We start from the raw sequence: 15,091 nt of genomic DNA on the forward strand, positions 1-15,091 counted from the left end.
CGTTCAAAAGACGACAGACTCGCCACTGCGTTTTGCATGGCGAGCGTTTGATGACATGACCGGAACGGTAAAAAGGCTTTGGTGGCTAAGAGCACACATACGACCGCAAAGGGTTAATTTGCCGTATAGAATGACAAGATACAACGTAGACATCGTTCACTAAAGCCATGTAACGAAAAAGGCTCAGAACTTTTCATTTCACCTAATATATGCAATAATATGTACTTCGCTTCAAGGCAGTACGAGACAGCTTTCTCAAAATTTTTCCATTTTGCTTTTACGAGTTCGGAATTTTTTTCCGTGACTTCTGCTTTAATAAGGAATTCAATGGCTCTGTATTCTTCACTACTGAAGTAAACTCTACAAAACGCTGGTTTACCGTCTCTACCAGCTCGACCAGATTCCTGATAGTAAGCTGCTATATTTTGTGGGGCTGTCCAATGCACTACAAATCTAGGTATAAAATTATAACATCAGTATAAAATCAGATGTGATGTACACTTCCTGTAAACGATGATTCACCTAACAGATCCTTTATCCACACCCATGCCAAAACTACATGTTGCAGCAATGATAGGTACTTCCCCAGATGTCCATTTATTTTGAACATCATTACGCTCTTGATTCTTTAAACCTACGACAGTAAGTATTTACGTCTAATTATTACCTTCAGCATTTTTTATTGTTTCACAAGTATTTAAAATGATAGGAATCTATACCAGCATGATATGCCAACGTGGGTATACCAAAAGTAGATAACTTATGTGCAATTAATTCAGTTGCCTCTTTCTTCCTACAATAAATAATACCACAGCTCCTTTTGTCCTACAATTGTTCAATAGCAATTAGTGCAAATCTTATATAAATATGCATGCTATGTAATATATAATGACATACTTTCGGAGTAGATGTACTTTCTGAACCAAGAGCTTGTTTAACAAAATTCGTCAAATGTTCAAAAGGCTTATCCAGTGATTCTAAGAACCATACATCGTAATAAAGATTAGATCGAAATACTGGTACTGAGAATATGCCCGGATTCTTCATATTTAAACAATGCATTATATCATCTTTTACCTGTAACACATATTTCGTAGAAAATCAGTTGTTTACATATTTTAATATTCCAGATCTACCTCTTTTGCAGCAGTAGCTGTTAATGCGACTATTGGAATGCTGGGACATAATTTTTTAAATACTCCAAGTTCTCTATACTTTGGTCTAAAGTCATGGCCCCATTCGCTCAAGCAATGAGCTTCATCAATAACAAAATAAGAAATCATTTTCGCTTTATTTAATTTAATTATTAAATCCTGTAAGAATATTTTAATAAATATATTTTTATATTCTATTATACATATCACAATTAAACGTATGTGTAAAAATGATTTACCTGAAAATGCTCTTGTGCTCCCATTTCAGGAGTGACATACAACAATTTAGTTTTTGGAGAATTGGATGTCACATCTTTGATTATCGATTCTCTATCTTTCTTAGATGTGTTTGAATTTAAAGAAGATGCATTGATCTTTTTACTAAGTAAAAAATCTACTTGATTCTACAATATAAATGAACACTATATTAATCATTTAATTCATTTCTATCAATTATTTATCTCATGAATTAATTGTATACCTTCATTAAAGCCAACAATGGCGAGAAAACAATTGTAACTTTATTCTCTTTCATAATAGCAGGCAATTGAAAACAAAGTGATTTTCCAGATCCAGTTGGCATACATACAAACACATCTTTATCACCTAGAAGTGAACATAAATCGTTCATAAAAATTAGAAATAATCATTTCTCTTTATTACAGATTTCATATGTAATGTTTGCATAAACAAATACATAATGTACGAACTTCTGTGAACAGCAGTAGTTGCTCGCTTTTGGATATCACTTTTAAAGTCATCATAACCAAATACAGATTTCAACACTGTTGACAGCATTTTTTATCTACTCTTTTAAGTTTTTAATTAAAATTTCAAGTTTTCAATTATATATTCATTCATCATTTTACAATCCAACTTCCTTAACTCTCTGTACTGTACGTTATTCCCAACGCGTTCTTCACATAAACCATAATATAAAACCCGCCATTGTGATACAGCAACCTTTCGAAATACGCAAGAGGGTGCAGACCATAAGCGCATGCGCTTCAAATTCACGTCATACCTAACTTAATCTAACCCAACACTTACAATGACACCAACATCTTCATACCCAAAGTGAGTGTTGACGCTAATGTGCATGCGTCGAATTCGAAAACCATAGCAAAAATTCCAAAGGTAGCCAACGTGTGTGTTGGCTGATCGGCAGCTTTATTATAACCTTTCTGTATTTTAATACGCCCTGTGATATTTGCTCGATTTCGAATCATCTTAAGCATTTAAGTCCCTATTTTCTGTATGTACAAGACAGGGACTGGAAATATGGGATAGACCGGGATAGCAAATGCTTAAAGCCAACTACTCCGAATACCGGCCCTGGACGGTGGTGCACTCTGCCGATCGGTACTCAAATAGCAGGAAGGTTTGAAAGGATTAAACCCAGCGACTTATACGATGATCTTGCTTATTTATACTATTTAACCATTTCGGGAAACAAGATTACAAGTTTTTATTCCTTTCAATATAATAATAATCATAATAATAATAGATAATAATAATAAAAATAGATAATAATAGAAATAATAATAATAGAAATAATAGCAATAATAATAGTAATAATCAACATATTTGTAAGCTTCCATACGCAGAGCACGCTAAGTTAATACATGTACATGGTTTCTTTACAAAAATAATAACAATGTTTCGATGCAACATTGCGGATCCGGTGCGATAAATCTCGTCTAGCTAAATGACACTTTAGCAGCAATTTCTTTCTTTTTCCTTTGGATAGATATAACTCTCGTATAAATCCCCGTTTATATTCATCATCGTATCTCTTATCGTTACGAGGGAGAACTCCCTCTCCATTTGTTTGTTTTTTTTTTTAATCTTTTTCATTCGTTTTTCATAAATAAACTACTTTATTTATTTTGTCAGTTAATCGACATTGTCTTTGGTACATTTACAACGAACAGCATTTATACCGCGACAGAGAGAGTACGGATTTGGTATGTCGGACGGGGTACCTACCATCCGCCGTCATAAAGCGCACGCAATTCACGAAATAAAGAAAATAAGGATTTCCCACTTTATTGGAGACCATTCGCGTGTCCTTGGAGCACGAAGGTTTCCGTCCGTGAATTAAAAAAAAAAAGAAAAAACAAAAGAGGGAAAAGAATAAAGAGAGCATTACAGAATGTAGAAACAGAAAATGAAGAAGGAACGAAAAAACGGAAAAGCAAGAAGCAAACAGGAGAAAATGAAGGAAAGAAGAGAACGCTCGGGGCTCGAGCGCGGTCGCCGGGAGGATGAACGAGCCTCGATCGGAATAGGATCGCGGCCCACCACGAATTTCGCGAAATTCCAATGAGCCCGCGTCAGTTCCGATCGACGACGGGGATCGACGCAACGAGCCGTGTCCCTCCCGTCAAGATCTCTCTTCTAGGATAGACCTCGAACGACCGCGACGGTGCTACCCGATAAAACAAATTTCTTTCCGTTCGCATCTTTCTTCTTGTCTTTCGCTCGACTAAATACAACCACGTATCCTTCTCGTGTCTGCCCATATATTCCCTTGCTCTTTCCCACCCTTCGGTTCTCTTCTTCGTCTTGATTCTCGCGATACAGCGCTGTCTGATGTACTAAAATGCCACCACTGTCTACGCTTAAACGGTCGCTAAACCGCGAGGCCGAGTCATTGCTCTCGACGACTACAAAAATTAAAACCGTTCCTCCGTGATTAATTCGTTGGAAAGAAAGAAATCGACGATCGTTTCTCGAGCAATCATTCGGCCACGACGTTATTCGCGTTTACAATCTGACACTCGCAGCCTGCCTGTGAAACTTCTATTTCAGTTTAACATTTCTTCGGTTTAAACAAAAATTTATTATTCAACCAATTGACTCGTTGTTTGTGCCAGGTGTACGAAAATGATCGTTTTCAACCAAGGGATTACGAACGCAAGCTTTTCACGGAGTCTCGCGCGATTTTCACAGGCAGACTCGCGTCGGTAATTGCGTGCATTTTTTCTCAAAATTTGTTTTAAATACTACTCTTTCTCTTTTTCGTTCGTTTATAAATAATATGTGCGGGTCCTTAAAAGATACCGTGTTAACCAAATAATAATTAGGAATAAACTGATTAATCGTGATTCGATAATAATGATAAAAGGAGAATAATTAATTGATCGTAACTAATGATCGTAAATTAGTAAATTAATAATAATCAACCGCGGTTTAATTAATAATTAAAGGAAAATAATTAATGTGAGAATAAATTAGGAACCAAGTACAAAGTTACGAGAGAAGTGTGATCAGGGAAATTAATTCAATCATTCCTTTTTTTTTTCTTCAATTTCACGCTACGGTTTCTCCACGTTAATTAGGACTATTTATAATAAATTACACCGTACGGGGTCACGATTCGTACCTCGTACCCGTGACACGAAAAAGAAAACATACTTTTAGGCCACTCTAGCTCCATGCGTTCTCTTCTCCTTCGGAACCTGTCCTTGCTCGTGTCCACTAAATCCTCTACGTGCGTACTCGTTCTTCGTTTCTCATCTCGATCGTTCTTATCCTCCTTCGATCACTGCTCCCCACCCACCCGTCGTCGTTTCGAACGAAAAAGGAAACACGAGCGAATCACGTTTGGTTTTTTTTTTACACAAAAAGTACAAGTTCTCAGTTCCTTCAGAGCGTTTGGAAGCTTCTTTCACACCACAGCACAGTATCTACAAAATGTACAAAACACCATCGAATGCGAATAGGACCGATCCTTTCGGAGTTACCAGCGACTCGACGTGAAAAATAATCTATACTCTATCGTACTTCTCCCAGAAGTTCCCCGCCGCGGTGGCAATCGATGGCTGCTCGAATAAAGGAACCGCGTACCGCGAATTTCGGCTCTGTTATCCGGTCGACTCGTTTCCCGATAAATTCAGTTGTCACCGTAGGTGGTGGCGCCGTCGATCAGCATCGTCATTAATTGTAGTTTGTCCGCTACAACGGTCGAATCGCCCGTCAGATAAACGGAGATTCACCGGGAAACGAGCCGGCTGGCCCTTTACGCGGATAATTTACTATTTACAGGAGGAGAGGCGAGAAACAGAGACCAGCGTCCGCGGTACGAACGTCCGACACGCGTTTCTTCACCATCGACGCCACCGCGACTCGTGCAATCGTGTGTTAGGATCGATGCCTATCAACGATTTTAACGAACGCTACACCGAGGCTCGATTTGTCCTCTTAATCGCGCAGAGATAACATCGTGCACTCTTCTCCTTTACTTTCACGAACACAAAACTGAAATTGAATCGTGCGGACGAAAAGACGCGACGCACGTACTTATAACGCCGACTTTCAATAAATAATTCTATCTGATAGAACATTTGTTCCACAGTGAAGTACTTGAATTTTGTCACGCGAGATCAACGTGGAATTTGCCCGACGTAATTTTGGAAATTCCTCTTGCCAACTCGAATGTTTAAAAGAAGACTTGCAAGTTCGAACGCTGCGCATCCATTGGCCGGTTTCGATACGTGAATCGTTTCTATTTTCCGCGTGTTCGGTGGCGTTGATTTACGAGGAACTTGTGCTGAACTCACGGCGTTCGGAGACGGAAAAAAGATAGTGAAAGAAATGGAGCGAACGAGGAACAAAAAAGAATTTAAAGAAAATAAAAGTGAGAAGTAAATCTCCGCGCGCATCCCTCGGCGGAAGCTGGAGAAAAATAATCGTTCTTACGACGAGCAACGGTTCTTCTACTTAGCAAATTGATTATTCGTCGAGAAACTTAACTAGTACGTTTATCATATAACCGATGCTAATAACATTATAGTAATCGTTCTCCGGTTATTATTGTCTGCTCTAAACTATCTCCGATAGGAACAAAATTACTTATGCTTCTTTTTCTTCTCTTCATTACGTCTTCACGCTGAATATCTTCAAATCTCCCTCTTCCTTTTCTATCGAGAGGAGTCCACCTCTATTCAAGCGGCACACGCTTTATTTTTAAGCTTCCCTTCTTTTCTACTTTCTCGTCCTTTGTTCTTCCAGCTGTTCGAGTCCAGCTATTTAAAGTTAAAACCAGCTACGTTCTCCCTTTGAAATCCTACGTTTTCTTCTCGGTCTCGCGGAGATCATCGATCCCGGGGATCCCGATCCACGTATCGATTCTTCCAGCCGCCGACGAGATCCTCTTCTCTGAACGCGAATCGCGATTCTCGCGCGAACTAAATCTTCCTCAGGCACGAACCACGACGAATAATAAGTTAGATCCCGTGTTTGCACGGCATCGGGGAACGCGAATTTCCCGTGGCTGTCGCGAGAACGTAGTCCATGGACGGAGGCAGAAAGCAGCTGGGTGAAAGTGATTCCTTTTCCGTCTAAATGATATCTCTCCTACGCCGGACGCCTCGGTTTCGCGTCGTGGAATTAGGCACCGGACTCCCGGCTCTATCATTGATTCGATCGCTTTCCTTCGCTGATCGACGCCATTCTCATTGACTCCGCTTCCGGGCTGTTCCATCCGGGCATCCTCGTCTGCTCTATCGCCGCCTGAGAACAAACAGTCTTGTTTTTTTTCCTCATTCGACGCGACGTTCCTCGCTTTCTCCGAGCGTGGCAACATATTTTATGGATTGTTAATTAGAGAAATTATTACACTCGTGCGCACGGCTATGGATGATAAATCGTGTCACAAGCACAGTTTTCTTTTGAAAGTAGAAAAAAGATATGATAAACTTGTATATTAAATGAATTTCAAATATAAAGATGAGATTCTCGATTGAAACTTACCGAGCTGTTAGGATTCTTGGTCATGAAGATCATGAGGGAGCGGCTGCGGTTGCTAAACGGCCTCAACTCCGGATCTCGGCCAGGACCATCCACCGTGTCGACGCAGTTACTGCTGGCACAGAAATAACGTCGAATGTGAAATTTCTACATATATATATATAATATATCTAATTTAAAACAACTACGTCAAAGTCAGTCGATCGAATTATCAATGTTCATTCTTCTATTTTTCATAACGTTAGAGACATACCTCGACCTTTCCTTTTGCTTTCGTTTGCAATGGATGTAAGCCGCTATGCAAATGATAACGACCAGGAATACTGCTATCGTGGCACCGCCGGCGATGCTGGCTGTCTCCAACATTACACGTTGCCGGGAAGCTGTGACAAAAACGTTAATTCCTTATCTCCTGTTCAGAATTTACTGAATCAATTCTTGCCATACAGTAGAACCCCGATTATCTTTTATTAGCTCTATTAATGGAATGTTCTTTCATCAAAACATTCTATTACCCAAACGATATCTTTAAGTTATGTTACTGATGTTTGAATACATTTCAATACTAAACCTAATAATATTTTAATACTTATCCGAACATGTTTGTCTATTAGTTCCGATAATAATCGAGGTTCCACCGTACTTGAAATATGTACTGCGATCGATGGATATTAGGATACTTACGTAAATAGGAACCATCTAAATCCTTAAACTCGCATCTCTGCCCGATGTAACCGTTGGCGCATCTGTAACAGGCAAGGAGGTACGAAACCTGATTAAGACAAGGCGCATCAAGTTGGATAAAAAAGCGGTGAGAAGAGAGCGCGGAGCGAGCGCAGAGAGCTTTATTGTTCGTACGCGACCGCTTCCGTAAAACGCGGTAAGAAATATCCAGGAAGCTATAAAGCGTGCTCTTTAGGCACGAACCGCTCTTTTAATATCGGACATTAATCAGATAGGTATACGCCATCGCTCGAACCACCCAATTAGTACACTCAATTACTAGCTACCAGGGGAAAGGAAACAGAAGAAGAATATCAAGGAAAGATTACAATAGTGATAAGCGGATAAGAAACAAAAAAGGAATGATAACGAGGAAACGATTGCGCAATGTATCGATCTTGGCCGGCCGTAATTATGCGGTAATTAAAAGAATTCTCACGGCCGATTTCACCGAACGGTACTCGTGGATCATCGACTCGCCCTTCCACTTTTATAATCCCTCGAGATTTAATCCAAGCGAATTCAAGTTTAACCGAACCACACGATGAAATCCAGTTTCATTCGTCTTTTGGTCGCACATATTCGCCCTGATAATCTACACTGAATACTAGACTATGAATTCTATGCATTTATGAAATAATTAGATGTACTGGAAGTACAAAGAAAAATATATAAGATATGAAAAGCGAATGCATATTGCAATGCTTAAACGATAAAGAAAATTGCAATCTGGATTTTCTTAGCATTTTTCAGGATATCCTGTTAGATAAATTTGCATCGTCATTTTGTAAAAATTCTTCATATATTAATTCATTCAATAATAAACTGACAATGCTTTTTTTTAAGGCTCAGTCATTTTTACCAGACACGATAGGAACAAGTGTATAAGGAGTAGGTTTACTGTTAACTGACTACCTTAAATCTCCTATTTTGCATAAGAATTTGCTGTATACTGAATACAATGTAATATTGGATGAATCGAAGAGATTTATTATAAGAATTATTACTTGACTGCATTGATAGATATTTCACATGAATTTTACATTTGATCAGTTATTATAAGCAGGATTTTCTATATTGGACGATCTTCTTCGTCTCGCTTCTATTCCTCCGCGGAACCGAGTACTTGAGCAACGCTTCCGTTACTCCCACGCAACGAAACATTTAACATCGCCGATTCCGCCGAGACGCAAAGACCCCGTGCTCTCTTTTCATACAGTACGTATCCAGAAGAGGCCTGTTCGATCTCGACGATACATCTAGAGATTTATGAACAAGGGTGTACGTGACGCAACGATCTACGTCACGTGGCTTACTTTCGAGTGCACCATTTATCGATTTAATCAATGGCCTTGCAGTAGATTTCCTAAGCGAGTCCGCCGCTTAATTATAACCAGTGTCGATGATGAAAAAGAGATTTGCGCACGTCCGGATCACGTAAATCTGGTTTCCTCCGCGTGTCTCGCATTTGACGTCATTGGTTACGGTGGAGAACGCGCGAGTCTTTTACCCGCGATGCAAATGGCGCAGAAAATTACGTTAAATCGTACATTTCGCGGCGTTCAAGATCGTTATCGTCACGAACCACCGTTCATCGAGATACGGTATTAAGGCAGCTGTTGCCCTACTATATTAGTCAAGACAAGGCTTAAAAATGAACACGTACAAATACAAGACTTCTGGATTAAAAATCCATATATTAGAAAAGATTAAATTATAACTTATCTTAAATCGAGTTTGAAGATTAGTTAGGTACGCGTGTACTTAAACAGAGTCTACTTTATTTGTGAAATCACTAGTTTATGCCCAAAATAATAAAAATCGGGACCAATTAAAAGGTAATATCGTTCAGGCATTCGAAGCAGTTAAAAACTCGAACACATTAGTTTTGGTTCATGCTTCACTAATTCTTCTAACAAGAATTTGTCTACGACAGCAAGGAAGACATTTTCAACATTTGTAATTTACTAGAATAAATCCTAGGAATTTCCTTATATACTTCGAAATATCATATGCTATATTCATTTATAAAACAGGAGCTTTTATTAAGCTTACAATCTTATTATGAATAAATATCTCCAAAATTATAAGTCATATAAGTAACTTTTGTAAATGAAAATCAAATTCATATTTCAGTTTTAAAACTGTTGCCTGCTGTTGCTACTGCCGAATCATCGGTCTCGTTAGTAAGTGTCTTTGTTAAAACGCGCGTCGCAAGAAAGTGGAAACGCTTATTATACCCAGCACTTTCCACCGTTGGAATTTCCCTCCGTCCGCTTCACGGAATCCTCCCGTTCGGAAATTATGGGAGCGCGAACGAGGAAAAAGTAGCACGCACACGACGCGAGAAGAAGAGTCGACCTTCGCGTTATTTCGTTTGCATACGAGACGATAGATCGAGACTCGAAATCGGTGAAAGGTTGATTCGTAACTTTGCCCAGATTCTATTCATCTATCACAGCGCGTTTCGTTATTTTATATTCATTAGACTATATTAAAAGGTTCGATAGAAAATTGTAGTTGGAGTTTCGGCAGAAGTCAAAGGGAGGGAACGTGTCTTTTCACGATCACCGGGAACCATAAATAAAAATCCGATTCGTACAATCGGCAGCGAAAAGAATCCATGGGATTCCCGTAGGAATGCCTAGGTACGTGTCACCTTCGCCTAGCCGGGGATTAGAGCAGTCGGTGGCCCTTTTTCGTCTCGAATCTATCACAATTGTTCCAGCCACGGTGTCAAACGCGAAAGGATAAGCGTGATGCCAGAAAAAAGTCGATCCTTTTCATTCGCTACGGTGTACGCGGTCGGGCATTTGGTTCGGGACATTTCAGATTCTGGGAACTCGACCCAATGAAAGTTCCACCTCGAGCAAAAGATTCTTGGCCGAAATAACTTGAACGTTAAAAATTCTGCTGCACATGGAAACGCGTTCGAACATGTGCAGCGCTTCGGTCTATTTATGATTACTCATGAATAGGCGTATAATCCAACAATCATTGATTGAATGATAAATGCAAAAACCTTATCCCTAACTACCAATCGGACATTTGTATTTAGCCTAATTTTTCACTACCATTAAGAATTGTAAGACAAGCAAAATTAGAATAAGAGTCTACAGTTACCTCCAATTAAGAAATCTATTAGTTACAAAAGTATTAAATACATTGGGATTATATATTCTAATTTTCTTTTACAAAAGCCTAAATCTTACAAAGTGCAGCCAAAAAATATTAAAATGAATATAACAGCGTGGATAAAAAATAATAATAAATTATTTCAATAGTTTTAATATTCTTACTTAATTATCTAACATTCTATTTTAAATGCTATTTTTCTAGATATCTAATCTAAGTTTCTATTTCAATGTTACATTATTAAACAACACAATTACTTAGTTTTAATGATACCAGATGTACGTACAGGTACTCATCTCTATAGGAAGACGGTTTATGTCGGTCTATGTACATACTAATGTAACCTTATGTACTCTGGTTAATGAATAGATGAAAATAAATAAATTAATGATGGAGGTAACCGTCATTGTTCAGCATTTTCGAACATTGAAATGTTTGCCGAGGGTGTGCCTCGTTACGTAACATTCCGAGACGTCTTCGACGGTGGAAATTCCACGCGCGATACACGAGCGTGTCGCAATCCTTCCACACCGTGAGATAGTTTCGGTTTCCTCTCGAAAATCTCTAAACGAGAGCTCTGTTTGCGAACCGATCGATAAAAGAAATCTTGATCAAACCTCGCAAAGTGAATTTCTGTGTTGGTCATCGGGAAAAATGTCTGGAGGTCTCGTCGCGATAAAACTACGCAAACAGAGCGAAGGGAGGAAAGAGAAAAATGGACTGGCCGCGTTACCAGGCTCGTAAATCATTGCGCACAGTCATCGGGTTTGGTAATTACTTCGAAAAATCTCTTTGGACAGGTACGAAGCCGTGAGCAAAGAGAGAAACACTTGAAACGTTGATTACGGGGCACGACGATCGATGGTTATCGGCTCGAAAGCAAACGTTAAAAGGTACCGTGCTCCGAGACGCAATGGGTCGTGAGAGTGGCCAATGTTTACGAGAAATTCGACTCTCGTAAAGGCAACGTTTTCCCAAGCGCGTTAACCGTAAATACAGCTTTGATACAGCACGATGAAAGCTTTGTTACAGGAGATATTCTGTCAGCTAACTATACAAATTTCTTAACACTATGTATTATTCCTGGCAAGAAATGTTTCATCAAATTTTATTACTGTATGCAAAATAAAAATTGTATGGAATAAATTGAAGAAACTATATTTAATAAGAATGTCCTTTAATTCTTTCAATATTAATCTACGCATTTTACTGTTATGGAATTATTTACAGTTTAGGAATTGCATAAAACAGTCGTTAGTATCTAATCTTGTATTATTGGATGAAAAGCATTCTGGTAGGGGCGGTGGGAATAAAGTGTACTTACAAACAATTGTAGAGGAGGGAATCGACGATTTTGACAGTGAAACATGTGGCACCGTTCAAGCAGTACCATTCCGCGTAATCCGGTGGACACGTGTACATGTGGAATGTGATATTGGGTCGTGGCGTCGGCGTCGGCGGTCGTGGTTTCGGCGTCGACCGCGATGAACAGGCGTCTGTCAACAGAAATCGTTCAACAAATTATACCAGGGATCCCTCGTTCAAGTCGATCATCTCGGGTTCACGACAAATATTTGGACCCGTCGCGACGTGAAACGAAGTATAAGAAAATCGGGCGGGCCCCTGAAAGGATCTATTGTGCGTCCGGGATGGAAATCAGGATGGTGAAACGATAAAAGTTCGGCGAGAGAAAGCGGCTCAATGGCGAATTTGCTCGATTAAGTTGTGTAACGACCACCAAAGGCCAACCATCGTTTATCCTTATCCCATTACCGGGACACACGAGGGAGAAAGGACGGATTGTCGAACGGTTGGCTTTAGAAATTCCGACGGCTACCACGGTTTGCCAAACACAAAAGGGCCCCCGTATTTCAGGGCCCGCCTAAGTGCTCGTGCCACCCCTCCTCGCGATCCCCCTTCGAAATCTTAACTGGAAAACCGTTCTCTCGTTTCTCCGTCCTCGCCCGCCACTCTCGATTCGTGACAAAATTTTAACAAGAGATCTTCCATGTGAAATTCTTGGTTCAAAAATCGCACTTCTGATGCTCAGCGAGACCGCGCGATGCATGCATGGGACACGATGAGCAGTTTACAGGCAAAAAGGACCGAATGGAACGCCTGGCACTCCGGCACTCGCCGCGTTAATCGGGCATACCATCGAACAATTCGAAAGTTGGAAAATATTCGCGCACGCCACGCATGAAACTTGGCCGTGGTAACAGAAGAGAGACGCACACGAGCGAAGCGCTGCGCAACAACACGTTCCTTGCGCGCGACGCACGTTGCATCCGCTCCGGCTATCTGTCACCTGTTATAATTTTGCAATGTGCCGTCTCGCTGCATGCCTAAAGCCATATTTACACGGTTCAATTTAGCTCCGAACACGGCATGGTTCATTCCACAGAATTTGCGTTAAAACGAATGGCAAGAAAAATAACGATCCTCACTAATGGATCGACTTTTCAGTTATATTTAACAACGATGCTTGCAACAATGGGACAGTAATTTGATAAAGTAACACTGAACTCAAGCAAACCGTGTCGAACGAACGTTATCATTAAGAACACAAAACGCAACCTGATATTACCGAGCACCACCGAATTTGCAATAATGGGGACACATAGAATGCCACTAAAAGTGATTATTATTGCAAGGAAAATGCTGGGGTAATTTGGCAAGATTGTTTGCCCCTTTTGTGCGTTTGGTTAGATCCGAGGGGTGGCATGTGTGTACATATTTCGTCGAAATAATTCACGCGGTATGCGCATAATTGCTACGGGCCATCAGGGTCGCACGTGTTGCATTCTTGCAATCTGTCGCCGCCACGCGTCGTCCACTCCGCACTCGAGAGATCGCGTTCCCTGAATAGGGACGAGAATACAATGGGATCTCGGCTTTGTACCCGTTCGCGAACTATGCAATTTCGCAACTTCGTACTCATCGGACGCGGCACGGGTATATCGCAGCTACGCGGTAATGACGTTGCAAGATTGCAATTTTATCCGTAAAAATGATGCGAATGAAAGTACTTTAATTTCCTCGTAATTGTTCCAAGTAATTTCCCATTTCTGTTCGGCCAAGTGGAGCAGTGGAAACTCGCTTGTAAAAACGTAAAATTGTAAGAGCACTGGGTCGTTATCACTTTCACTGTACGTTATCACTGAGCAATCGATTAAAAAGAGAATGTTCGACTAACCTGCTATACCGAAGAGGGTGTAGGAGAGGATGAGTAGAGTAGCGAGGTAGGGCGGAATCCTGCATCCTCTCGTCATGGCAGTGACGGTGGCAGGGTTGTTATCGTTGTTATCGGTCTCGGTATCATCCGCGCGACGACGTTCGCTCGTCCGGGCGACGCTGTCGTCCCGCAGCCGCTGATGGAGACGATGCAGATGATGATGGTGGCGGTGGTGTTGATGGTAATGATGATGATGCAAGTGCCGGTGGTGGTGACGGTGGTGAAGGTGACGGAGCTCGTGTACGTCTCGGTGATGGGCAGGCTCCTGGCACGTAGCCTCATCGTCGGCTTCTCCGTCGACGACGAGCTCGCTGCTAGCCGCGTTGTCCCTCCGTTGGTGGCATCGATGGATACACTGCTGCTGCTGTTGACGATGACTGTGGCGACGGTGTATATGGTGGAGGTGATGACGACGGTGGCTGTAGTTGGTGGTGGTACTGCTGTCGCCGCAGCAGACCTCGCCATCCGCCACCGGTGAACAACTAACCTCCTCGAGCACGCTCGCTCCTACCGGCTCGCATCCTCCTACTCCCCTTCTTTCCTCGTCCAGGCAATCCACGTAGCCTCCCACCCCCGCCACTGCTGCCGCCGCCGCCGCTGCCGCTGCTGTTGCTGCCTCTTCTGTTTTAAAAACAGCACGAGCTCCACCACCTGGCCCGGAGCTACGCCGCACGTGCCGCCGCCTCCCTGTAACCAAATATCCGACCGTTCGGCCCGTTTACAGTGTGTTTTATCTCGGCCCGGCTCCGCTTCATCTAGCCGGCTGATCCACGCACACGCTGCACGCGCCCCGGGGGTAGTTAAACACGCTCTACCCTGCCCTACCCAACCGATTAATACACTACCAACCAAAAGTTTTCACTCCCTCTCGTAACGGATATTACCTTCCTTCATTCGCTATTTATTATACATTTATTTCCTATTAACATACCCCGACGCGACTTTACTCCTACTAATTATTACACCGGATTTTTATGTAAAATAAAATATTTGTGATATCAGTTTGAAGAATGAGTTTTAAATAACCGTTTCTCTTATAAAATTAATTTCATGTACGTATAAAAGAAAATGGATTAATGCAGTTTGTAAA

General features: G+C 41.2%; 2 protein-coding genes across 3 annotated transcripts in view; both read right to left on the minus strand.

Moving 5' to 3' along the window:
* LOC108632538 (ATP-dependent DNA helicase Q5) overlaps positions 1-2,511 on the minus strand; it is a 6,030-nt gene extending 3,519 nt beyond the window's left edge. The window contains exons 1-8 of the mRNA XM_018037190.2: positions 1,865-2,511; positions 1,636-1,760; positions 1,394-1,558; positions 1,137-1,313; positions 898-1,077; positions 720-825; positions 523-634; positions 226-453 (exon numbers count right to left, since the gene is read on the minus strand). Coding sequence (XP_017892679.1) covers positions 226-453; positions 523-634; positions 720-825; positions 898-1,077; positions 1,137-1,313; positions 1,394-1,558; positions 1,636-1,760; positions 1,865-1,952 — 1,181 coding nt within the window. The 5' untranslated portion in view covers positions 1,953-2,511. The remainder of the gene's footprint in view (positions 1-225; positions 454-522; positions 635-719; positions 826-897; positions 1,078-1,136; positions 1,314-1,393; positions 1,559-1,635; positions 1,761-1,864) is intronic.
* Positions 2,512-2,988: 477 nt separating this feature from the next.
* Positions 2,989-15,091, minus strand: part of LOC108632539 (uncharacterized) — a 48,980-nt gene continuing 36,877 nt past the window's right edge. The window contains exons 2-7 of one of the 2 annotated variants that reach the window (XM_018037191.2): positions 13,963-14,688; positions 12,091-12,262; positions 7,593-7,654; positions 7,162-7,291; positions 6,912-7,023; positions 2,989-6,671 (exon numbers count right to left, since the gene is read on the minus strand). In XM_018037191.2, coding sequence (XP_017892680.1) covers positions 6,573-6,671; positions 6,912-7,023; positions 7,162-7,291; positions 7,593-7,654; positions 12,091-12,262; positions 13,963-14,688 — 1,301 coding nt within the window. In that variant the 3' untranslated portion in view covers positions 2,989-6,572. The remainder of the gene's footprint in view (positions 6,672-6,911; positions 7,024-7,161; positions 7,292-7,592; positions 7,655-12,090; positions 12,263-13,962; positions 14,689-15,091) is intronic. The other variant, XM_018037192.2, reaches the window with a different exon arrangement.

The sequence above is a fragment of the Ceratina calcarata genome, unplaced genomic scaffold, assembly GCF_001652005.2.
Source record: "Ceratina calcarata isolate Rehan_Ccalc_2016 unplaced genomic scaffold, ASM165200v1 scaffold160, whole genome shotgun sequence".
In the NCBI taxonomy this organism is placed as follows: Eukaryota; Metazoa; Arthropoda; class Insecta; order Hymenoptera; family Apidae; genus Ceratina; species Ceratina calcarata.